Consider the following 24,708-nt stretch of genomic DNA (forward strand, 5'->3'; position numbering starts at 1 on the left):
TAATGGATACAGTTTCAAAAGAACACAAGAGATTTATAGATACAGTTCTGAGCTTTTCTAGCAAAAAGTGAAATGGATCCTCAATGGGGAAAGCTGTAAATGTCAAGATTCTGAACTAGAAACAATTATTTATGATCACAGACCCCATGCGCTTGTATACTTAAATGGGGCTGGTGGGTTTTTTTTTGGGGGGGGGGGTTAAAGCTTTCACAAATCTCCTTCAGTTTTGTGTATATTGTGTTACAGAATTTTGGAAGGTGAGAAAACAAAATTGCTCTCCATCTGATATTTATTTAGCAATGACCAAAAAGCTAAATTCTCTCTAACATCACAGTTATCATTACATAGAAAGTCCAGGAGCACAGAACATATAAAGAGAAAAGAAACGTTCTTCCCAAATAACTCAGATCTTTGATTCTATAAATCAAATTTGCCACTGCTGAAAAACAGGAGAAAAAGCTGTATGCTCCTCTTTAAAACATCAGTACTAATATTCTCAATTTCATCATACTTTCTTTTCCCTTGATGAGGCAGATCTGTTCTGAGAACATATATAGGGAACTTCAAAAATGAAATTAGTTTGTATGTTTGCATGACTTGGGCAATATTACGTAAAATTACATCCACTTATTAAACAATTCTACAAGGAAGTTGTTAATGTGAAACCCAAAATACGTACTTTGACTTTTAAATGTTACTAACCAAGTCTCTAAAATAAATTGCACACGGTCTTTATTGCTCTGTATATATTCTGTGTATAGTTAGCCAACCACAAAGAAGATTTCAGCCCAGTCTGAAAAATGTACAGAATGCCAGAGTCTTCCCATCTCTCTCTCGCTGTGGCACAAAGGCACAAAGTACTTTTTTTCTGGCGGGAGTGCTGATGCAGCTCTTTGACAGTGGTGACGTCTCTGTGTCTTTGTTTAACTAAGGTCCAAGCTATAATGGTGTTTGTTTGGTTTGGATTTAAAGCTAAGGTGCAGGAACAAAATTTGATGGAAGCAGTACCATTGGGAAAGGGCCTACCAACTGATTACCCCATGCTATTTCCCTGATCTAAATCAAAGGACCTATGTGGCAGCTAAATCTGGGTCCCTGTATTACCAAAGGCTAATGGCACAGGTTTTGTTTGGGGTAACAGTATAGGGGAAAGATTACCTCTTCATCTAGTGCATGGGTAGGCAAACTAAGCCTGGGGGCCAGATCTGGCCCAATCGCCTTCTAAATCTGGCCCGCGGACGGGCCTGGAATCAGTGTGTTTTTACATGAGTAGAATGTGTCCTTTTATTTAAAATGCATCTCTGGGTTATTTGTGGGGCCAGCCTGGTGTTTTTACATGAGTCGAATGTGTGCTTTTATTTAAAATGCATCTCTGGGTTATTTGTGGGGCATAGGAATTCGTTCATTATTCTTTTTCAAAATATAGTCCGGCCCCCCACAAGGTCTGAGGGACACTGGACCGGCCCCCTGCTGATAATGTTTGCAGACCCCTGATCTAGTGCTACTGCTATGATCAAATTTATCCCCCTTTCCCTATAGCTGCTCTTGAGAAAAAGTCTGGAGATATCATCAGGGGTATCTATGACATGTGTCATTTGGTCCTTGAGTTGCATAAAAAGGAGGGCGTAGGCAGCGGAGGACCTCTACTCTCCCCGCTGGTCCCCGGCAAGGAGTCATGGGACCGCCTCGCCGCTTCCCCCATCTGCCCCCCTTCTCCACTGGTGCTACGCTGATTCTCTTCCCCAGAAGATGGGCTGCCTCTCCCAATCCCGGGATTTTGCTCTCTCCAATCACGGGACGCTCTACGGAATCCCTCTGGATTTTGCTCTCTCCCTCCGGCACTGATGGCAGTTCCCTGACAAGTATGATGAACATTACATTAAAACCTATCTGAGAACCTTGTTTATCAACTACTGTGAATCCATTTGTCTTTTCAAAAAACAGTATGCAGTCTACAAAATAATTTTAGTTCCTTGATTCTTTCTCAGAATCGCACATTCATTCTAACTTCAATAAAAATAGAAATAGTATTGCAACAAAAGCTTTGGCTTCTCTTTTAGTATCAGTACAACTGAAATAAATGGACTTGTTAAAGCATAACTAACTTAAATCCATTTATTTCAGTGGGTCTAATCTATGGTTTAGGCCGGGTGAAGGGAAGACCACCCTAGTGTCTTAAATTACCATATGTAAACCTGGTGAAATTCTTTGGGCTTATAACTGGCAGGCGGGGGTAGAACTAAAATTTCACATAAGTTTTTTATTAACATAAATTATTATTTTTTAAATACTGAAATAATTTTGATCTGTGCCAGGCACACAATGTTTTGATTGCTCCATGTATTTTATTTTGTATGTGGGATTTAAAAAAAATTAGAAGCTGCAGAAGTACAGCACAGTCATTTTGTTAATTTGAAAGAAAAGGCTTTGGTTTCTTTCTAATGCATTTTTATGAGAAATGTACAGTAGCTTGTATATAAAATGTTTTAAGATCTTGGAAAGATAAACACAAACACTCCTGTACAATTTAGGGCATGGTACCCACTTTTGTGTGGCTGACTTCAACACAGAAAGAATATTAAAACAGTTTTATGCCTTGCTGTTGATTCTAGCAAATGTATCTGAGTGTCACCAGAATCTGTAAACATGACTTATAAGTAGCATCATTTACACAAGAAGCTATGGACCACAGTACTTGTGTTCATTTGACATTATTTATCATCATGTAAAACTATTTTAACCCTGAAATCCTATTCATACTTTCCTGACCACAAGCCCTATTGAACACAGTGGGACGGCTGGTTAAAAATGCACAGGGTTGCATTACACATTTGTTTTTATAAGTTTGTTCTTATTAATCTCCACATATTAAAAATACAATTATAAATTAAATGAACACCAGAATTTAACATACTGTAATGAAAATAAATGCAATTCGTTATAATATTTAAAATTAATTTGAAATGTACTTAATTCTTTATTATTATTTTTACACCATATCAATTTAGGATCAAGTCCTGATGTGTTAAAAGTTCAATAAGTAATAGTTACAGAACTAAAAGTTTGAAATTTACTGGTAATTGCCTTATTTGTTCTGTGCAAGCTTGAAAAGCATACCAGGTTGTTAGACCCATTGTCTCTCTGATCGGTTCTGAGCACTTTGTATGACAAGGAGAATTTTCAATATCTCGGAGATCATTATGGACTCATTCATAATAATCAGCATTTGAATGATATGTGTGCAAGTTCTATAATAATTTTATTGGGGGGGGAACAGATACAATTCTTTCTTGCTGGGTGCTATGAATTGAAATATGCCTACAAGGAGAATTTTTTTTTATTTTCCATATGGTAAACATTTCCATTGTTCAGACATTGCTGATAAATCTATAACCTAGCACATTCTTTGTGGGAAATAATCACAGTTTCAAAGCACATTTATGCCACACAATTCAATGAGCTATTTCTGAAAATCTACAACAAATTAAAAAACATGTGGTTTAAAATATATATATACACGTACAACAATTTAATGCCTTATCTCCATGCCTTTTTTTATTGTAAGTTGAAATGTTATGCACCCTGACTTGTAAGTAAATTCAGTTGAAATCAATGAAAGTTTCTTCCAAGTAAATAAGTTTTAGAATCGAATTCATACAAAGATTCATACATTATTGTATTAAAATTGTATATAGAAAGCCACTGGGTTACTCCTAAAACAAAGCATTTGAAAATACATAATAACTTAATTCATGCAAATTCAAACATGAATGAGAGAAAAAAAATGCAGCATTCATTTAAATTAGTATCAAAAGCATTGTTGGGATTAAAAAGAGGATCTGTTCCTCCCAAGTCAGCTATAGTGTATTCTTGTTCGGTAAATGTAATAACGGAGCATGTTACAGAGGCACAGAACTAACGACAAATATATCAGGAGCAAATGTATGCATTTAAAAAGAAAAAAAGCATAGAACAGTAGCCAAACCTCTCTAAGCCAATAAAGGTACTTGAAAGCATAATTAGGCACTCTTCGAAAATTCAAACGATAGTGCTACAGAGCAGCATTTAATTTACTTTTGATGAGAGCCTTAGGGTGTCTTTGCAGAGCAGAGCATCTTAGAAGAAATAGACCTTCCCTCCACAGTCAGCAGATTCCTACAGACAGGCAGCCCCACAGCTTCATAGGGCTTTAGCATTGTCCACTCACTCCCCTCTAACTCTCACAAATTCAAACTGAAAACTGTCTGTGAACAGTAGGGTGGTCAGCCAGTCAACAACCATAACAGTATAAATTCATGACTAGTCAAAGGTGTTGGGAGTGTCATTCTTTGCAAGAAGTTTGACCCTGAAAAGGGGGGGGGGGGACTTACTAGTATGCTGCATGAGCATAACACTGAATTTTCACATGCACCTATTGCAGCCAGTTTGCAGTTCTTAGAAGAGTCTGACAAAGCACATTTGCAATTATAGAAGCAGAAACCCATAGGAGAGAGGTGCATTTGAAACCTCGAGAAATAAAGCAGTAGAAATCTGAGCGGGACAGAAAAAAGGCAGGGAGATGTTAGTAAAGGGTACATGAGAGAAACAGAATTTTATTTGTTATTCAGGGAAAAAAATGTGATTTTGGCTCCTACCTGAAAAGAATGTGCCTCTATTTATTCTACCTTGGGAAACAAAAAGTTCCAGATTCTCCCTAGTTATCTGGATTAGCTTTCCCCTTTAAGAAGTTGTAGGTTCATAGCAAGAGGGGAATTTTTTTTTTTGGCACAAATGCCTATTGAAAAGGGGGGGGGGAGACGGGGGAGGAGGGAAAGGGCGCGTGTTGGGAGGGGGGGAATCAAGCCCAGTACAATAAATGAGTAGAATCAAAATACTGCCTGCACATTGAATCCATCAGGCTCCTCTGACACTCCCCTAGAGTCTAATTCATCTGAGATGAGAGGGGATGCCAGCACAAGATAATCTCAGTTTCTTTCTGTGTCGCAGGGCAGATCAAAACTCCATCTACTCAAGGAATATGGCATAGTTTATCGTCTCTTTCCTGCTTCTAATTTGCAGTGAATTTCACAGGGCTTCCTGATTCATTTCCGGTCCCTTGTAAATCAATGTACAGACTTCGCTGTTTGCACAAGAAATTCACTGTTTAGATTTAGGCCAACGAACCATTTTCTGCCTTTAGATTGTCATACATGACTTTCTGGCATATAGGACTTTTCAGCGAGTAAGACTTTGCTTTTCAGCAGAATTAGAAAAGATACAGGAAGACAATATGCCTAGCAAACAGAGTCTTACAAAATCTGCGGTGTGGAGGACCCTTCAGTAAGGATCAATCGTTTGGAAGTATTAACTTATTTAAATGCATATTTGTTTAAAATTGCTCATTGAAAGACTGAGGGACAAAACAAACCTGGACTGGGTAGTACTCAGCGATAATAAAATGTTTAATAGCCTAGCAAAAGTTGGAGAAGGTTATTTTAAAGAAAGAACTGAAGCAAGACAGGAAGGAGAAATTCAGGCCAGGGGGCACATGCAATCAGCTTCTGAAGCACCCATTAGCTATTATTAATTAATTCATTAAATTTATTTATTAATTTTATTTCATAAAATGTATACACCACTTATTGTAAAAAAACCCAAACAAACCTCAAAGTGGTTTACAAAAAGATAAAACAAAATCAAGCCCAATCAAAACCAAAATACAATACTTTAAAACATATAGTGAAAGCACCTGCTTGATATCAATAGGCAGTCAAGGTAAACTGGTCTCAAGTTATTATGGGTTTTGTATGCTAATCGCAACACCTTGAAATTGGCTGGTAGCGGATGGGCAACTAGTGCAGCTCTCTGAGCACAGGTGTTACATGCAGACATTGGTGTCACTCCTGTTGTGGAATCGTCCTGCAGCATTATTTGGCCAAGAGGACTCTGCTCTATATTTTCTACCATTTATTTGCTTTAGTCCTTTAAAATTTGCATTTATTTATACACTGACTTTTGCCTCTGTCTCTGCCCACCACTGACACGTGGGAATGTGTCCCTTGGGCTGAAGAAAGTTCCTCACTACTGACCTAATGGAAAGTTTTGTGTTTTGGTTTGGGTCCCCCCCCCCCCGCCAATTGGGATGCGGGTGGTGCTGTGGGTTAAACCACAGAGCCTAGGACTTGCCGATCAGAAGGTCAGCAGTTTGAATCCCTGCGACAGGGTGAGCTCCCGTTGCTCGGTCCCTGCTCCTGCCAACCTAGCAGTTTGAAAGCATGTCAAAGTGCAAGTAGATAAATAGGTACCGCTCCGGCGTTTCCGTGCGCTGCTCTGCTTCACCAGAAGCGGCTTAGTGGTGACATGACCCGGAAGCTGTACGCTGGCTCCCTCGGCCAATAAAGCGAGATGAGCACTACAACCCCAGAGTCGGTCACGACTGGACCTAATGGTCAGGGGTCCCTTTACCTTTACCCCCCAATACTTAGCTCTCTAAAGCTTTCCTTCTTCTTCTTCTTTTTAAATTAGCTAGTGAACCTTAATTAATTATTTTTTTTTGTAGTGGGAACACAACAAAAGACACTTAAAATAATATTGCTTGACTGCCCTGAGGCAGTCACTATCAGTGTTACTTGTCTCTGTTAATTCTTGCTAATGATGGAATCCAGTGCACAGTGAATCATGCCTTTACCCAATGGATGGACTATGGTAAAGATGGATTTAGGGCAATGTGACCAGTTCTGCTGCACTGGGCACTGGACCTGGGGGGCACTGCAGGACGTTGCAACTATGACATAGTAAAATGGAAGCCATTTATACTCCTAATAGCATTTCAAAGGACTTGGACTTTGTGGGGAGTTTGACATTTGGAAAACATCACACTCTCCTGATCTCTGTCATAATACAGAGTTGACAGGAAACAATTGCAAACACTTTCTAGACTTTCAACATTGTCTCTCTCTCTCTCTTTTTTTTTTGTCCATGTCATCTGGATCCACTGAATATGTAATTCTAGTAATTATTAAATTTTGGAAATGCTTGAATCCACATAACATATTGTGTGGGGCAGTGAGAGGGATAGAAAGTGGAAGCGGTCACAGTATTGGGGAGTTTGTGGTTTGAGGGGGGGAGTGACTAAAGAGAGACACGATGGATTTAATTATGCATGGTATGGGGGAAAGTCCTCCCCCCTCGTAAACATTACAACACAAAGCCCACTGGCTCATGGCTACTAGCCATAATGGTTGTGCTCAGGTCCTCCTTGAGGAGAAAGGTCAGGATGACTGTCTCAAGGAAATCTAAAAGATGTAGTATAAACACTGACAAATGGGAAATTGTGTCCTCCCTAAAAGAGGGCACATGTTGCAGTGAGACCTGGAGACCGACCTCCTGTGTTGTGGATGGGTGAGATTGGACAGCCATAACACCCAAGTGGTAGGTCTCTCGTTGTTGGGTGCTATCTGGCCAATGGGGTGCAGTTCAAATGGATCGAGGGACCTACATATATACCCATGCACGTGACCCAGAGCTTCCTCTTTCAACTCGTGCATTCGGAACAACTGCCCACCTCTCCCTATATTTAGGGTATTTTGCGACTGACCTTGCTATGCCGTCGTGTGTTGTTTGTCGTTGGGACAGGGGCACAGGAGGAATTTCCCCACTTGGCTGATTGGCTGTTGCCATTTGGGTTTTGCCTGCCGCGTAGCAAATCGTCACAACTTGTAAGGTTGTGGATAGGCACTGGTTCAGGTGATAGGGATGGGAGAATGGTCTCGCCATCCCTATGTGAAGGGTATTTCGTTAAAGGAATCCATGGACTCAACTGGTTTGGTCAACTCCCAAGAGGGGGTTGTGCCCATGCCTAAGTCCAGGGGGGCATCTGGGTGGTGAACATAGTCTGTTCCTGGCTTTTCGCCTACCCAGGTGTTCACCCTTGGCTAACCTATGCTGGTGCCCTGGGTCAGCGCTGCCTGCAAGGGTGCAGGCAGCTAGTCGAACCAGAGCCTATGCAACCACTCACCTTCTGTAATCAATAAAGTTGTGGCCTAAATTCTGCCAAAAACCAAACTAAAATTTGAGTCAAGTGTGTATTTATTTAGGGGGGGGGAGGTCTCTGGGTCTGAACACACAAACACTGGCCTGCGAGCGCTCCAGTTGGAGAACAGCTTTTACCAAAGGTGTCATGGGCTTTGAAGACACTCAAACTCAGGACGCAAGGGAGAAACGTGCTAAGAGGAAGTTACACTTGGCAAACCCGTACCATGATCAACTCCCGCCCAGAAACCAATGCCCCCACTGTGGAAGGACATGTGGATCCAGAATTGGCCTCCACCATCACTTACAGACTCATTGTTAAAACCGTGTTTATGGAAGGCTATCTTACTTGGCTACGAGTGATCGAAGAAGAAGAAGAAGAAGAAGAAGAAGAAGAAGAAGAAGACGACGTGATCTCCAGGTTTTTAGTCACTATTTGCTGGTTACCACAACTGCAGAGCTGTCTGTGGGTGCCAGGGCACAATTGGAAGGCACATACTGAAACTAAAGCTTATCTGGGTCTAGTGAGTAGTCTATTTCAGAAAAGAAAATCACTGTGGAAACGTGAACTTCAATACATTTGTATCCTGAAAGTATAAGCTGTATCTTTTAAGGACTCTAGAATTGATTAGAGTCATGCATTAGCCTGTCAACACCCCACACTCCACTTTTCTACCATTTCTTTTAGTTTCCTCAACATTCCTCAACATTCTGTCACATGCTAGTGTGACCAAGAAACAGAACTCAGGATAAGTAGCAGTCTTGGTTTGCAATGGCCAGGATTGCAAACCCCACTGATGTCTCAAAATGCAACCAGACTTACATCTTTTCTCTAAACGGTTATAGTTGCTACTCATTCCGATGAGAAAGAGTGATCCAGTCAGTTTCTGGAATATGAACGCTATGATTGTAGCGTTAGTTTTATAGTTTTTATATTCTGCTTCTCTTGCATTTTACCTTGTTTTATATTATTCTACACCACTTTGATCGCTTCCACTGGGAAGATGATTTGCAGAATGGAAGAATGGCTACTCTTAAACTCCTCTTAGCTGCCTCAAAAGGTAACTGCATAAAAAAGAACCCGATCGATAAGAATTTCACTAAAACTTCCCATCCCCTTTGATAATGTTCAAATACATTTTCCCATTAGTTAATGGAGAATGGTAGAAAAAATGCAGCTGGAGGGGGCATAGCACTATGAATTTAATAATCTTTCATGGTCAAGAAAGCTCTCTTCATTGAAATCTGATGTTATGCAATAACTTTTACTGTGTACTGGCTTGGTAATGATTTTACTCATTCATATAAGCCAGGCAAAGGGAACCTTTGGCCCTCCAGATGCTTCTGGACTTCATCAGCCCCACCCAGCATGGCCAATAGTGAGGAATGATGGGAGCTGTATTCCAGCCATATCTGGAGGGTCAGAGGTTCCCCATCCCTGATGCAACCAATCATGTTGAGGTCAAATGTCAACTCTTTCCACTTGGCCATCCCCTAGCATTTTGTATTAGGGCTGGTTATAATACTGTCATGTCCTTCCTAATTAAGAACTTATGTTCGGCATGTTTACTAAGGATACCCCAACACACTTGGGAGCCTAGCCAAAGTCTTTGGTTATTGCAGTTGGGTTAGGAAACCTGCTGGGTCAAATTGTTACAGTTGGACTTAACAAGGGAAATTGGGAAATACTGTTATCACTTTTAAGGATATGAAACCCTTGTTAATCGTGAGAAGTGTTGTTTTCTCCTTCCTTCTGTTCATGCCAAACCCACTAATGACAGAGTACAGCAAACACTTAAAACACAAATAAACAGCTTGTTCTAGTTTTAGGGGGAATGGCTTTCTGTCTTTGCAAGCTTTTTTCCCCTGAATTAACTTCCATAAAAAAACAATTAGATATTAATACTCCTTTGTAAATGTTTGAACTGTTCCAAGGGTTTTTAAAACATTTTGGGTGGTTCTTCTGGATGGGATTTAGATAGACAATTGAGACCATAAAATGTATTGCAGTTTCTCCACCATTAATACAGGATGTCTCTTGGTGGTGTTGGAAAGTAAATGCTGCTTAGGACACATAATGATGTCTGTTGTAGTGAGGATGTTAATAATTGCAAACAGGCAGCACTTGAAAGGGATTTCATGGATAAACTAGTCAAGTGATTCTGAAATTCTGGTGTGTAGTGGTTATTTTCAGGTAGAAGGTAGAACCGTGATATCCAAATTTCATTTAAACAGGCCAGAGCTTTCTTTAAGAGCTAATAACAAAGGACCAGGCCAATAGGGTCTCTGCAGTTGTTAAACAAGATAACAAAATCAGTATGTCCCATTAAATTGAATCATTGCAAGGCATGCATAAGGTGCCCTGGGGCACAGTTTAACAGACTGGAAGCATAAATGGCTCACAGCATACTTAGAAGCGGGGTGACTTAAGCAAAAACACGTGGAATTTGAAGTAGCCATTTACATGCCAAAAATTATATTAAGAAATAAAATAGCAGAGCCCCATGATCATTTGGGGTATGCCATCTGAATTCCTGTGAGCAGGATGAATATTGTTATAGATTAAACCCTAGAAATTAATAAATGGTAGGATTTTGATTACAGTGGTGCCCCGCAAGACGAATGCCTCACAAGACGGAAAACCCGCTAGACGAAAGGGTTTTCCGTTTTGGAGGTGCTTCGCAAAACAAATTTCCTATGGGCTTGCTTCGCAAGACGAAAATGTCTTGCGAGTTCCTGCGATTTCCCCCCGCTCCCCAATCCCTTTTTCTAAGGCACTAAACTGCTAATAGCCTTTTAGCAGCTAATCCGCTAATCCCTTAAGCCTTTAATAGCCGCTAATAGCCACTAAACCGCTAATAGCGCTAATCCGCTAATCCGCTAATAGGGTTGCTTCGCAAGACGAAAAACCGCTAGACGAAGAGACTCGTGGAACGGATTCTTTTCGTCTTGCGAGGCACCACTGTATTTGGGATGTGAAGGGAGAACTACAAGCTGCAGACAGATTCCTAAGCTAGCCTATGCAAAATGACCCGGCCAAGCTAGGGCTATTAAGAAACGATACAGGGCCATTGAGGCCCATTGGCAATACTGGGATCCATCTTGGGTAAGCTGGCTGGGAGAGATGCCTTGGCCTCTAGGGCTGCAGTGCTATGGGGGACAAGTCCTCTTGAAATGACCATGCAGAGTGAAGGTGTAAATAGGTGAATAAACCATATTTATTAAAGCTATGACAGTGTTCACTGTGTCTCAGTTCTCCAAAGGAACACAGACCCTGGACTCCCAGTGGGAGTGACACCTGACTTTTGTAGCAATACTAAGTTCAGAACCATTTTTAGGGAGTGAAAGAAGACAAAAAGCACCATAAATGCTAGAATGTGAAGGATTGGGATAAGAAAGAGTGAAATTACTGTTTGCAAGCAGAGAAGAAACATAGTTTACCTTGGGTATAAACAAAGGGTCAGTCCCAGTTAATACCTTGTCTGAATGAAACACACATAACTGAGCACACAGCTGCAGGAAAGAGCTGGCCAAAGGTTCAAATGCAGCCCTGTGAAAGAAGAGAACACCTAGTTTAGGCTGTAAGGCAGGAATTGGTATAAAACCTAACACAATATGATTATGATTGTGAATAATAATAATAATAATAATAATAATAATAATAATAATAATAATAATAATTTCTACTCCAGCAGTAGAACCTCATGTCAGATAGACCCTACATGTGCTACTACATATGCAGTTAGAGGAATCCCTCCTAGAGAACAATGTGGCCTTGACACTCGAAGCACTCGAAGTGTTAAATAAATAAGGGCCAGCTGGAAATGTACAACTGAGCTCTGCAACAGCAGAACTTCCTGGATTGGACCCTTCAGGTCCTGTGGAGAAAGAGTCAGCTTTCAACAGAGAAACTATTTGATGATAGTCTAGCACCTTCAGGAAGAAGGAATACTCCCATGTCCCTGCTCAGGATGTTTGTATCCTTGTCTGCTGTGAGGAGACAACCCTGGAACTCATTAGAATTCTTCACCAAACGCCTCACCCCTTAAGTTTCTGAGGGGTAGGGGAAACTGACAGATAACCCCAAGGTTGACAAAGGCTTGAGGAAACCTCCTCTCTCTCAGCACAGAGGGGAAACACTGGCCACCAAGATAACCACAATCCACCTTACCGTATGAGCCTTCTGCATAGACTACACCACACAAGTCCATAGCCTCACTCCTTCACCTAAATCCCTGGCACTTAGGGGCTGGAAAAAAAAGAGGAAAGAGATATTGGGCCAACTGTTGTGGGCCTTGACTGTATTCATTAGAGTTGAGTGAATTACAAAACCTTGATTAGCATTCTTTGCTGCAGCTGACAAACTCTGGGAAAAGGACATAATATCAACCATCAAGACAGAAACAAAGGAAAACAGAGACCAACTTCACCACACTGGAAACATCCACTCAGCCTGCCAAGCTTTACAATAAGCTCGTGGGGAAAGCACTGCAGGAGGTTGGTGGGAAGAGAAGGAAAAACTTCAGCACTTGTGGCCAGATATTGGGCTGAGGACCCAGGCCGAACCACAGTGAACTGAAAAGTCTACCACAGAAGACTTTGCGTTATGTACTGTTCTTGCACCAGATCTGTCCCTGTTGCTTCTGTGGTTCTTGGAACTCCATTTTCCCTTCCACTTATTTCATATTTTGGCAGAAGTCCTAGCCATGAGAGGCTGTAGAGCAGTACTGAGGGAGACCTTTAACCCTCTGGGTAGGAACCACCTGAGGATCAACTACAGAAAACAGGAACTCATCATTTCACAGCCAACGTAAGAGAAGGTTGATTCTGCAGCATCATACATACCACTATGGGCATTAGACACATCTCCTTCTTGAGGCAAGTACAGTGGTACCTCGGGTTGCAAACACCTTGGGTTACACTAACCTGGAAGTAGTACCTCGGGTTAAGAACTTTACCTCAGGATGAGAACAGAAATCGTGCGGCGGCAGTGGGAGGCCCCATTAGCTAAAGTGGTACCTCAAGTTAAGAACGGTTTCAGGTTAAGAACAGACCCCCGGAACGAATTAAGTTCGTAACCAGAGGTACCACTGTAATTGTGGGAGACTGAGGAAGTGTCTGGGGATGCCAATGAAGCAAGATGCAGCAGTCCTGCAGATTAAGCAAAAGTGTGGGAAAACTGCTGAGGTGCATGTGCTGTTAGCCCATGGCACTGCTGAACCTCAATAAAACGTGCAGTCTGGACAAAGCAGGCAGGCATGTCATTGCCAAAGGCTGTGAAGTTCAAACAATGGAAAGGAGGGAGCCTGGTAGATGCAGTCCTGCAAGGATGGGTGTATGCAAGATAACATGGTGCTATGGGGCTGTTGGGTCCAGCATTGATGATTCATTTGCAAGGGCACAAATCAGTGATCCAACTCTGTTCAAAGATGTGGAACATGCCTTCAAGTCACCAGTAGTGGATTTCCTTGCACCCAGCTGGGCAGATCCAAACACTTCCCCCTCCCTAACCAGCAACCAGTAACAGTGGGGATGAAAAAACAAGCAGGGAGGCACAAACAGCCAGTGCAGGCAGGGGTGGAAATGGAGGGAAAATGCTAAGAACCCTGATAAAGGAGATAAACACTCAAAGGAGCCCAAATGACAGGAGCAAAATTGGGAGAGGAAGGGGGGAAATCACCAAACTCAGAAACCAACACGAATCAAACATTAAAATGACTATAGATAAGGGTTTTTTTCAGAGAGAAAAAAGATCCTCTTGTTACTGACAGTAGACAAGTGGGTCAGGAGAGAGAGGAATGACTCCTCCCCATGGAGAGGAGGCAGAAGGCTTCAGATGACCCTGCCTGATCTTTCCAATAGGAGTTATCTATTTTTGTGTTTCTAGACCAACAATTTAGAAACACATTACCATAGTCTGTGACCAGAAATTTCTACCTGTGTTTTTATTGCTGCTGTATGGAAAAGACACATGAAACTCACCTTTGGAAGTTTGTAAGTAAAATCCATTTTAAACTTATCAAACTGTGTGGTCTGTTCATTACAGATGAGGGTAGAAAGGGGAAGCACTGTAAGCAACTTGGGATGGTATCTTTAAAAGGTTCAACAGCCTACATTCTGAAACTTTACTTTGCTGCTGGGGCTCTTTCTTACTGGAGAGTGTGCTTGCTTCTGTGTTTCAATCTAGGGATCCAGTGAACTCTTTAAAACCAAATACATTTATTTATATAATAATTCCTAATAGATCCATCTAGCTCAGTCCTGTCTACACCAACTGGCAGCAGCTCTCCCGGGCTTCAGGCAGGGAACATTCCCAGTCCAACCTGGAGATGCTAGGGATCAGACCTTGGACCTTTCACATGCAAAGCAGATGCTCTGCCACTGAGTTAAGGCTCTTCCATGTGAAAATGACATCATCTGCCAGAGTGCAAGGGCAATTTTGACAGCTTCTCCTTGCTCTGGCAAGTAAATGGGATGATAAACAGGCTTTCCGTTTTTTCCTATTGTTTGACAGATTAGCAGAAAGGAAGTCAGACAATGAGAAAAATAAGCAGGGGGTGGGTAGTTATTTCTGTTATCTTCATAGCAGCATTCAAATGGAAGCATTTCTTTGAAACCTTGTTTGCATTTCTAATTGAAGGTTGCATTTCAGCTGGATGAAGATCTTTTGTTAAAGCTGAATGAATTTTGCAGTTTGAATCAATGCAATCAGAAGTAAGCACGGAGCTTACCCCAAGAAACTATGTATAGGATTGTGGTCCTGCTGATTATAATAAGCTGGAGTGTTATGCTGCATACTGCTGCTCTGTGTGTAGTAATGGATTGGGTACAGCTGCCTGCAGTTTTGGACTTACATTTCAACATGGCCTGGGGGCTGTCAGGATGTGCTCCTGCTGTTTAAAATTTACCACTGATAATTTATCTCTTTTTCTTATTCTGGGTATAATTTGAACAGCAAAGACAGAGCGTCTCTTTGTGCAATTCTAGCAAACACCAAAGTGTTATTCTTTTGAATCTGTGAAACTATGCCAAGGATAAAACAGACATATTGCTATTAACTTTGACTTGGATTTAAAAAGAAAGGGGGGGGGGACTGGGTGAAGGGCTGTAGCTCAATGGTATCAGCTTTGCATCCCAAAGGTGTTCAGGTTCATGTCCTGGCATCTCTAGGTAGGGCTGGGGAAAACCCGTTTTCAGTAAAATTACACAATACTGAACTAGATGAACTATTGGGCTGACTCAGTTTAAGGGAGCTTCTTATGCTGCTTTGAATGATAGGTCTAGGAATAAACACCTTAAGGCAATACAAGAAAGCATCCACTCTTGACCCTCCCCTGGTCACACTTTTCTCCCCCACAGTTAGACAGATTATCTCATAGAAGCATAGAGTTGGAAGTGACCCCTGAGGATCATCTAGTCCAACCCGCTGCAATGCAGGAATATACAGCTGTCCCTTATGGGAATTGAACCTTCAACCTTGGCATTGTCAGCGCCACACTCTAAACAACTGAGCTACCCAATCATTCTCAGCTGTTTTTTTCTCCTGATGACAGCTGCTTCTGACCATGGACCCTTACCGGGATTTTTAAAAAGCTGGGTGAAAAGTGCAGGTCTGTATCCAAAGTAGCATTAAGTAACACAGCCTGTCAGTGAAGGATTTCCATTTGTGCAATTGGACCTCCCCCCCCCCCACCCAGTGGCGTAGCGTGGGTTGTCAGCACCCGGGGCAAGGCAAGTAATTTGCACCCCCTAACCCGTGGATTTGCGCCCCCTAACCCTAACCCCCAGATGTTGCGCCCGGTGCAGCCGGCCCCCCCTGCACCCCCCACGCTACGCCACTGCCCCCACCTGCTCCCCTGAGCACCTCGAAATCTGTTCTAGGGGTTTCCTAGATTTGGAGGGATGTGTAGGAGGGAGGAGAGTGGGGCAAAGTCCTGTTGCAGAAATGGAGTATTTGGCTCCTCTGCCCCACTAATGCTGCGGTTTAAATTTCTTAACTCCCAGTTTACAGGGAGTTTTTCCAAGGTTTTTTCCCCTTTTGTTATCTCTTCTCACATACATAGTTTTCTATTAAGGCTGATGATTTCATGGGAAAACACCCTGCTGTGAATAAAACGCCAAGCTGACATTTAGGGGTGGTGAACATTTATTTCAAAAGAGAGAGAAAGAAGTCAGTTTTCTCTGACTTGATCTCTTTGAAGAGGCTTAGGGTACAATTCAAACCCCAAGCAGAAGTTTTTTTTCTGAAGAGCAGGGTTAGGAAATCTTACACTCAGGGCCTCAATGCCTCTGGCACTTTCCAACACTTGCATGTGGTCCCTGGAAGTTTGACCAGAACCTGCCCTTTAGTTAAAAAGGTCCCCCACCCTTGCAGGAGTCTGATGATAATTTTTTAAAAAGACAATTAAAAATATAGGCTCTGCTTCCTTTGATAAATTCACACTATTGTTTTCTCCTACCACCCCCACTTGTCAAAAAAGTTTTAGAAGTAATATAAAATCTTGTATAACCAATATCATAGAGGAATTAGTGGGCTGATGCGCCCTCTTTGAAATTCCCTGTAACCCTCTGAAAAGAATGTCTATCTCAAGACTGAAACAAAGCCTTATCCTCAGCATCACAGATGTGCAACAAAACTACGTTATTTGTTTACATATTTTATGTCCTGCATCTTCAACATAAATTTATGCTCCCAAAGCAGCTAGGAGTAGTAAGAAACAACAAAATACAATTTGATGGTGGTGATCGTGAGAATAGTAACAATACAGCAAAATTAAAATAATAAACAAAAGCAGCAGCAACTCATTCACATTAAAAAAATATCAAATTGTTCCAAGTTAAAAATACTTCTATTTTGTTGTTGTTTAGTCATTTAGTCATGTCCGACTCTTCATGACCCCATGGACCAGAGCACGCCAGGCACTTCTGTCTTCCACTGCCTCCCGCAGTCTGCTCAAACTTATGTTGGTAGCTTCAAGAACACTGTCCAAACATCTTGTTCTCTGTCATCCCCTTCTCCTAGTGCCCTCAATCATTCCCAACATCAGGGTCTTAAATCTGCAAAAACATATGTTTTTGCCTGCTGACAGCAACTAGGTCACCAGGTTGTTGTTGTTGGTAAAATTTCTATAACACCCTTTATCCAAAGATCACCCATGGAGAAGACATTCCAAGGCAAAGGTGCCACAACAGAAAAGGCTTTCTCTCCAGTTGCCACCCACATTTTAGAAAGCAGTGGAGTCCAGAAAGAGGCCTCAGATGATAACCTCAGTGGGTGGGCAGAAAGATATGGAAGAAGGTGGTCCAAGAACATTCCGGATAATTGTGTGCGATAATTCTCCCCCTCCCTTTTCTTGAAGCCACATAGTATTAAAGGGAGATTTTCCATAGTCTTCCTACTCAGAGCAGACCCATTGAAGTTATGACTAACTTAGGTTAATTAATTTTTAGTGTATCTACTCTGAGTAAGTCTTAGTTGAATGCAACCCTGTTCTATCTTTCTCTCCCCCCAGCAGAGTTCTGAAGCAGAATCCTATTCAGGCACTCATCTGACACAGCTGTGCCTGGCTCCGGCAAGGTTACTGCATTTCATATTTTGCTCCGGGACCTGATACAATGGTACCTCGGGTTACATACGCTTCAGGTTACAGACTCCGCTAACCCAGAAATATTACCTCGGCTTAAGAACTTTGCTTTAGGATGAAGACAGAAATCGTGCTCCGGCAGCACAGCGGCAGCAGGAGGCCCCATTAGCTAAAGTGCTGCTTCAGGTTAAGAACAGTTTCAGATTAAGAACGGACCTCCGGAATGAATTAAGTACTTAACCCGAGGTACCACTGTATTCTGTGTGCTGTAGTATAGGGATGCTGCCCACTCTGTGCCTATTCTGCGTACCTACATAGCCCTAAAAGCAATTCAAATTTTGCATATGCGATTGAATCCTCACCTGGTATTTTCCTTTCTTTTGCCACACCTTGGAATGGAAGAGGAAGTTGGTGCATCTGTTTAATCCAGCCTTGTTTTTAAGCGCTCCCCACAGGCAACAAAAATGCCCCAAAGGCAAGCCAGTGATCTGCTGGAAGAGCGATGGAGCTCCTGTCTTGATCACTCCCTTGCTATTGCTCAGCAAGCTAGTAATTTTTTTGTGGTCTGGTTTACAAGGCATGTATAATCGTTACCAATGGTGGGTGGAGGTTGCGAGGCACTGAGCATATGCCATCACTGATAATTCTGGGGAACTGAGGCGAGAGTCATTTGCATTCCAGTTGCTCCAGTTTTCGCTTTCTGCATTGGCACTGACTGGTGGGAAAAATTCTCCTTGGATCCTGAGATTCTTCTGGGCTGAGAGCCTCAAAATAATGAAGCTGGCTAGTCATTTGCATTCCAGTTGCTCCAGTTTTCGCTGTCCACATCGGCACTGCCTGGTGGGAAAAATTCTCCTTGGAACCTGAGATTCATCTGGGCTGAGAGCCTCATAATAATGTCCCTGGCTGCTGGACAGTTAGTTAGGACAATGGTTTCCAAATGGGAGGTTCATATCTACCAAAGTATTGTGAGATGTCTTTAAGGTGGTCTGTCAGCCTGGCTGCTTGGGGGGAAGGTGGCTTTGGAGTTGGTGACAAAATCTGGAATGGGTCTTGAGGAAAGCCAAAAGGCCTCTGGCAGGGTTTGTAATATGCCACCTAGTCTCACTTGGCATGAGAGATAAGATCCACTACTCAAAAACAGAACTTTTGGCAAGAATCCACCAGCCTCACCACTCACTGCATATGGTACATCTGGAATCGTTAACTGCTCCCAACTTTCCCAAAGTTTAGTTTCCTAAACCACCCATTTAATGCAATGAATGTGCACAGGGCTTTTTTTTTTTAGCCCAAACTTGGCACCTCTCAGGTGGGTACCATTGCCATTATAAGAGAGGAGTTTATGGTGAGTTTCAGCACCTCTTTTCCTAGAAAAACAACATTGGATGTGCCTATAGTGTTAAATGGAGTTCTTCAATGCTTTGGTGTAATTTTTGTCAGTTTGAGTCCTAGGCCAAATTCAATGCATAAAAAAGAATTGTTCCTGCTGTTGTCAGTCACTGCACCCTCTGTTTTTCACAGACATGCTGTGGACCACCTATATGAACCACATGGACCACAGCTTGGGAATTCCTGAAAAGGATGTCCTACTGTATGATGGGGGAACCAGGCCTTTAGTGTCGTGGCATCTACCACATTTGGAACTCCCTCCCTGTTCTTATCAGAAAGGTGTCATCTCTATTTTCTTCCTGGTGCCTCTTGAAGGTCTTCCTTTTTCAATAGGTCATTTAAGTGGAGATCTTTATTCCAGGCTAGATTTGTATTGTTTTTGGAACTGTTTTTACATATGAAATTGATTTTAATTGTTTTCTACGTATGAAGTTAAGCAATTGTTTTTATTCTTGATGTTCTTATTGTGAAATCGTTTTTAGCAAATGTTATGCTGAATCCTAGAACAATAGGATCCAGAATCCTAGAACAATAGGATCCAGAATGCAGCAGTCTGAATGGTCCGCAGGAGCCATGCAATCCAGCTCCAGGTGGAAGTGAATCAGTGATCTGATTGGCCTGTCGGAGCAGCTAATCAGGCTCCTGGATGAAGTGAATCAGCAACCTGATTGGCCTACAGGAGCAGCCCGGAATTAGCCAATCACGAGGGGCCCATTGTGTAAATAATGTATATATAGCTAGACGTTTTGGGGGAAGTTTCATTCATTGCTACTATGAGCTGAATAAAGAGAATGAAATTCACAATTCATACTCGACTCCGTGGAGATCTTTATCCCAGGCTAGATTTGTATTGTTTGGAACTGTTTTTACATATGAAATTGATTTTAATTGTTTTCTACGTATGAAGTTGTGCAATTGTTTTTATTCTTGATGTTCTTATTGTGAAATCGCTTTTAGCAAATGAATAAACCAGAGAGACAGCAAGCATTCTAACCCTACATCTGGCACACACTAGTATAAAACTAATATGTTTGCTACACACACACACACAAAGAGACATAACTTTAAATATAATCACCTCAGTATATGGCATTATCTCTGTTCATCCCTACATCTCCCACCAAATTAGCAGTAAGACAAAAATGGGCAAGAAACCAAATAAATTGAAAACAGATATGCTTCCTCTCCCTGCCCCAGCAAAACAACAACAATGTGAAACAATTCTTAAAGCAGATTAAAATGATTTGAGAATCAGATTATTTGAGTCAAGCATTTGGTGTTAAGTGGGTTTCAAGAATATGTATGAAAATAAATATTTCCTAGAAATCAGTGTTCAGATACCTGGAGAAAGCAAAGATAATCTAGATGGATTACAGAAGCCAAATACACCATTATACAGTTACAGCTGTGTATTTTATGAAGAAAGGGCTATTTTTAATGCACTGGAAATACCATATCTGGAATACAGTGTTCAGTACTGACTGCATCACAGGTCAAGAAAAGTATTGACAACCTCAGAGATGAGCTATAAAGATGAAAAAGGGGCCTAGGGATAACATTTTATAAAGAGCTATAAATGTTCAGCTCAGATCATGAATCAACAACCAAGGACAATTCATTGCCCATGCATTGACTGTACCAGGGAATGAGGAACATGTGCCCTCCAGCTGTTGCTGAACTACAGCACTCATGAGACCTAATGGCACTCATGGCCAACGGTCAAGGATGATGGGAGTTGTTGTCCAACAACATCTAGAGGGCCACAGGTTGTACATCCCTGGCCTTGCCTCTCTAACCTCATCATCTGAGGCCCTTCTTTGTGTGCCTCCTATGCAAGAGCTTTGGAGACATCAGGAAACTATTCGGACACTTAATCCTCTGGGATGGACCATGATAATAAGGTCCCCATACTTGCAGTGACTGCAAGCTATTGTGAGTATAAACTTGATAAGACAACAATCTGTCTAGAAACACTGAATCGTATCCAGAATTGGCAAATCTTCAATCTAACCACTCTGATGCATGTAGGGGCTTTGATATGAAGAAGGAATTCTGTGTGAGTAGGGCCTACTATTCTATTCTTTCCAAAATCACTCTGTACACATGCTGCACAGAAAAGTGTGCATCTGCAGAGCACTCCTCAGTAATGAAGAGCTTCTGCTTGCACAGTGTCTGCATTACTGGAGATCCTGGGCAGGATTCAACATATGAGTTCCACCAGTGGAAGCCACATGAGGACTTCTGCTAGAGCAACAGGGCCTTTTCTCCCTTCTCTTTCTCCCCTGTACCCTACGTGAGTTGGTTTGGGAGGAGGGGGGTTAGGAGAACCTTAAGATAGGAACAGCATGAGGGAGGAGAGGGCAAAAATGCTTTCACTCATGGACCAATCTGCTTAGTGTTATGTTGCATTCCACAGAAACACAGACTATAGCCTACATGAATGACAGCACTTTCTGTTGGCTTGATTTCACTAGAAAGCCAAAGTAAATATTCACTCAAGAACAGCAAGGGGTTCACCTAAATGGATAATTTGTTGTGATTTTCATTGGAGAGTTTTGCTAAATTAATGCCACAGCTGTGGAGGTGTTTCTGAAGACCAGCTGTTTGCTTAGTGGCCTCACTCAGCTAGATCTTACGATTTCCCACTGAGCTTCTGGTATTTCAAGTACTCACCCTCATCCTGTGCAGCATGGCTCCGTTTACTAAAATGTGTAACAAGTTCAGCATGGCAGACATTCCAGAGAGCAAGCATTTGTTAATTTCCTTCAGGCTGCAGGGAAAACTTTATTGCAAAGATCCTAATGGTGATATTTACCAACAGAATTATCTGTTCATCATTGGGGGGGGGGGCAGCAATGTGGTTGATTTCCTCCTCCTATCCTGCTCTCAAAGGAAATGAAAAAGATTACTGTGGCTAGGAAAGGATAGATATACAGTGCACAACAGTGACAGTCCAGGAAAGTGGAGAGACTGCCCATAACGTATAGCAGACGAGTATAGACAATTTTAACATCTGTTTGTCACTTGAGTGGAACCCCATCCAAACTGGTATCCTCAGAATACATTTATTACTTGTCCTTTTATTGACGGGCTGTGTTTTAATGTTACGAGGTGGAGGACTTTCCCCATACCATGCATAATCAGGTGTTTTTCCCTGGCCAGAGCTCATCGGAACTCAGTTCTGGCACCTCTCAGGTGGGCTCCATTGCCATTCTAAAAGGACAAGAGGGGCATTTATGGTGAGTTCCAGCACCTCTCTTTCTAGAAAAATAGCACTGCTGGTAAGGATGCCATATATTTTACAAACAGCTGTCTCCTTTTGTTGCAGGCTATATAAGGAATGGGGCACCTATATCCCTCTATGGTGGGTTTGTTGCCTAGTTGTGAAATTCTGGAAGCTGGTCCTATGAGAGATGACTAATTTGAGTATATATTTTATGATCCTGAGTGGTGTCTTTTTTCTATATTTCCTGAACAAAAAGTGAGTTTGTTGTTTTTATGTAGGTTGCTGCATGATTGGCTATTACATGCACATAATCTGGTTTTAGAGGCATGGTACAAAGAGCTCTTAACTATAGTGCTATCAGAAAAAAATAAGACATCAGGATTCTGAAACTGTTTGATGCCCATTTATTAATCATACAGGAAGTGATTCACGCAAACATTGTATCCAGAGGCATCATTTATTTATATGTACAGTGGTACCTTGGGTTAAGTACTTAATTCATTCCGGAGGTCCGTTCTTAACCTGAAGCACCGCTTTAGCTAATGGGGCCTCCTGCTGCCGCCGCACCACCGAAGCACGATTTCTGTTCTCATCCTGAAGCAAAGTTCTTAACCTAAAGCACTATTTCTGGGTTAGCAGAGTGTGTAACCTGAAGCGTATGTAACCTGAAGTATATGTAACCTGAGGTACCACTGTAATTACTTGTAACCCCTTTCCATTTGAAATATATCCTGCATCTTTCTATGGATTATGAATTATATATATATTATATTGGAACAGCTAAACTGAGCTAAATACAATGGTACCTCAGTTGTTGAACATGATCTGTTCCGGAAGACTGTTCGACTTCCGAAACGTTAGACAACTGAGGCGCAATGGGCGGTTGGCAAATTCAATTGAGAAAATTGAGAAACGCGCCTCGGAAGCCGTTCAACTTCCGAGGCACATTCGAAAACGGAAGCAATTACTTCCGGGTTTTCGGCATTCGAAAACCGAAACATTTGGCTTCCTAGATGCTCGAAAACCGAGGTTCCACTGTATATAGATTCACTTTGATGTTATAAGACCATGTACTTGTAGACTCTTAGCATATTTCTTTTTTTTAGATTTGCTACAGAAGGTAATGGAATAAGCATTATGTACTTAAATTTTTGTTATATGTGCTATTGGAATTCTTTGAAAAATGAAACCAGCCAATCAGTTGACATCACTCCGATGGTGTATGTGTGCTGGATGTCAGCTGTTAGCCAGAACTGCTCACATGTCAGAATTGGACCTCCATGGGTGGAATCTGGCCCACCAGCCAGAAAAGTTTCCCCACCCCTGGAGTACAGCCTTCCTGGCTTTCTGTGCATACAGGAAAACCATGGAATTGCAGGCGTCCAGGGAGGCTACACAATGCAGAGCACTGGAGAGATAATTTGAAGAATGAAAGAAATGACCCTTACTAATATGTCTTGCCCCCTTAGAAGACAAGCACAGAAAAAACCCCCCACCAAATCAAAACCCATATCCCACAAGATTTTTTTGCTCCCGTTGGAAAACTTTAATCATTAATTGTTGGAAAGGAAAAAAGAGGCTTTCTTTTCTTTTTTTAAGAAGCAGCCACTAGTAAAAACTTTACCTAGCAACTCATCTAGTCTACATCATAGCTGTCAACTTTCCCCCTTTTTAAAGAGAAATTCCCTTATTCCGAATAGGATTCCTCGCAAGAAAAGGGAACAGTTGACAGCTATGGCCTACATGTATTTGGGTCAATTAAAATACATTTTTATAGGTTACTGCATGTGAACCAAGATTAATCCACCAATCTTATCAAAAGAAAATTACCGGTAGGTGAGAGGAAAGTAGTAGACAATATGTTGCCCAGTGGGGATTTGTCTAGCAAAAACCTAGTCAACCAAACTAGCTTGTGTGGGTTTTTGATTAGCCTTAATCATTCATTTCCTGCATAGGAAAGAGGCATAATAGCTATGAGGATGAAAGGAAAGAAACTTACAAATTGTCAGCTGGCGCTCTCTGACATGGAGGAAGCCAAGTACATGAAAAGCTTGCCTTCTTACATCTATTAGCGCATTTATTTCACACATTTCTATACCAAGTCAGTTTACAATTGCTTATAAAGTGCACCAGAAAAGCAATAACCAATCAGTTGTTGACAATAAAAGGCAGTGCTAAAGACAATCACAACTTAAGTAATAAAAAAACCTAAAATGGAAACAGGAGAGGAAATTGCTGGTGTTCGCTTATTCAGCCCATGTCTGGAACGAAAATCAATCCTACAATTTATAGTCAAAGTTGTCGTTGCTTTCAGACTGCAAATGATGCAGAGGTCTGTTTACCCCCTTTTGGGGTGTGGCAGCATTGCGGGATGGGCAGCACCTCCTCTCCCCACCCCACCCCACCCCACTCCCCAACGAGGGGGAGCTGGATCCCTTGGGACTATCCTCAGCCAGGGTGAGAGCTTCAACTCACACACCCTGCTTGAGATCCGACTCT

General features: G+C 41.8%; 1 protein-coding gene and 1 long non-coding RNA gene across 3 annotated transcripts in view; one reads left to right on the forward strand and one right to left on the reverse strand.

The window, feature by feature from the left end:
• The window catches only part of ASIP (agouti signaling protein), an 81,729-nt gene extending 62,608 nt beyond the window's left edge, over positions 1-19,121 (reverse strand). The window contains exons 1-2 of the mRNA XM_083444103.1: positions 17,957-19,121; positions 11,488-11,560 (exon numbers count right to left, since the gene is read on the reverse strand). Of these exons, the coding sequence (XP_083300229.1) occupies positions 11,488-11,560; positions 17,957-18,011 (128 nt within the window). The 5' untranslated portion in view covers positions 18,012-19,121. The remainder of the gene's footprint in view (positions 1-11,487; positions 11,561-17,956) is intronic.
• The window catches only part of LOC310679230, a 79,003-nt gene extending 59,791 nt beyond the window's left edge, over positions 1-19,212 (forward strand). Inside the window, exons 3-4 of one of the 2 annotated variants that reach the window (XR_014512160.1) lie at positions 17,523-17,587; positions 19,116-19,212. This is a non-coding gene — a long non-coding RNA (uncharacterized lncRNA). The remainder of the gene's footprint in view (positions 1-17,522; positions 17,588-19,115) is intronic. The other variant, XR_014512161.1, reaches the window with a different exon arrangement.
• The last annotated feature ends 5,496 nt before the right edge of the window (positions 19,213-24,708 follow it).

Source organism: Podarcis tiliguerta (assembly GCF_965153285.1).
Source record: "Podarcis tiliguerta genome assembly, chromosome: 6".
Classification (NCBI taxonomy): Eukaryota; Metazoa; Chordata; class Lepidosauria; order Squamata; family Lacertidae; genus Podarcis; species Podarcis tiliguerta.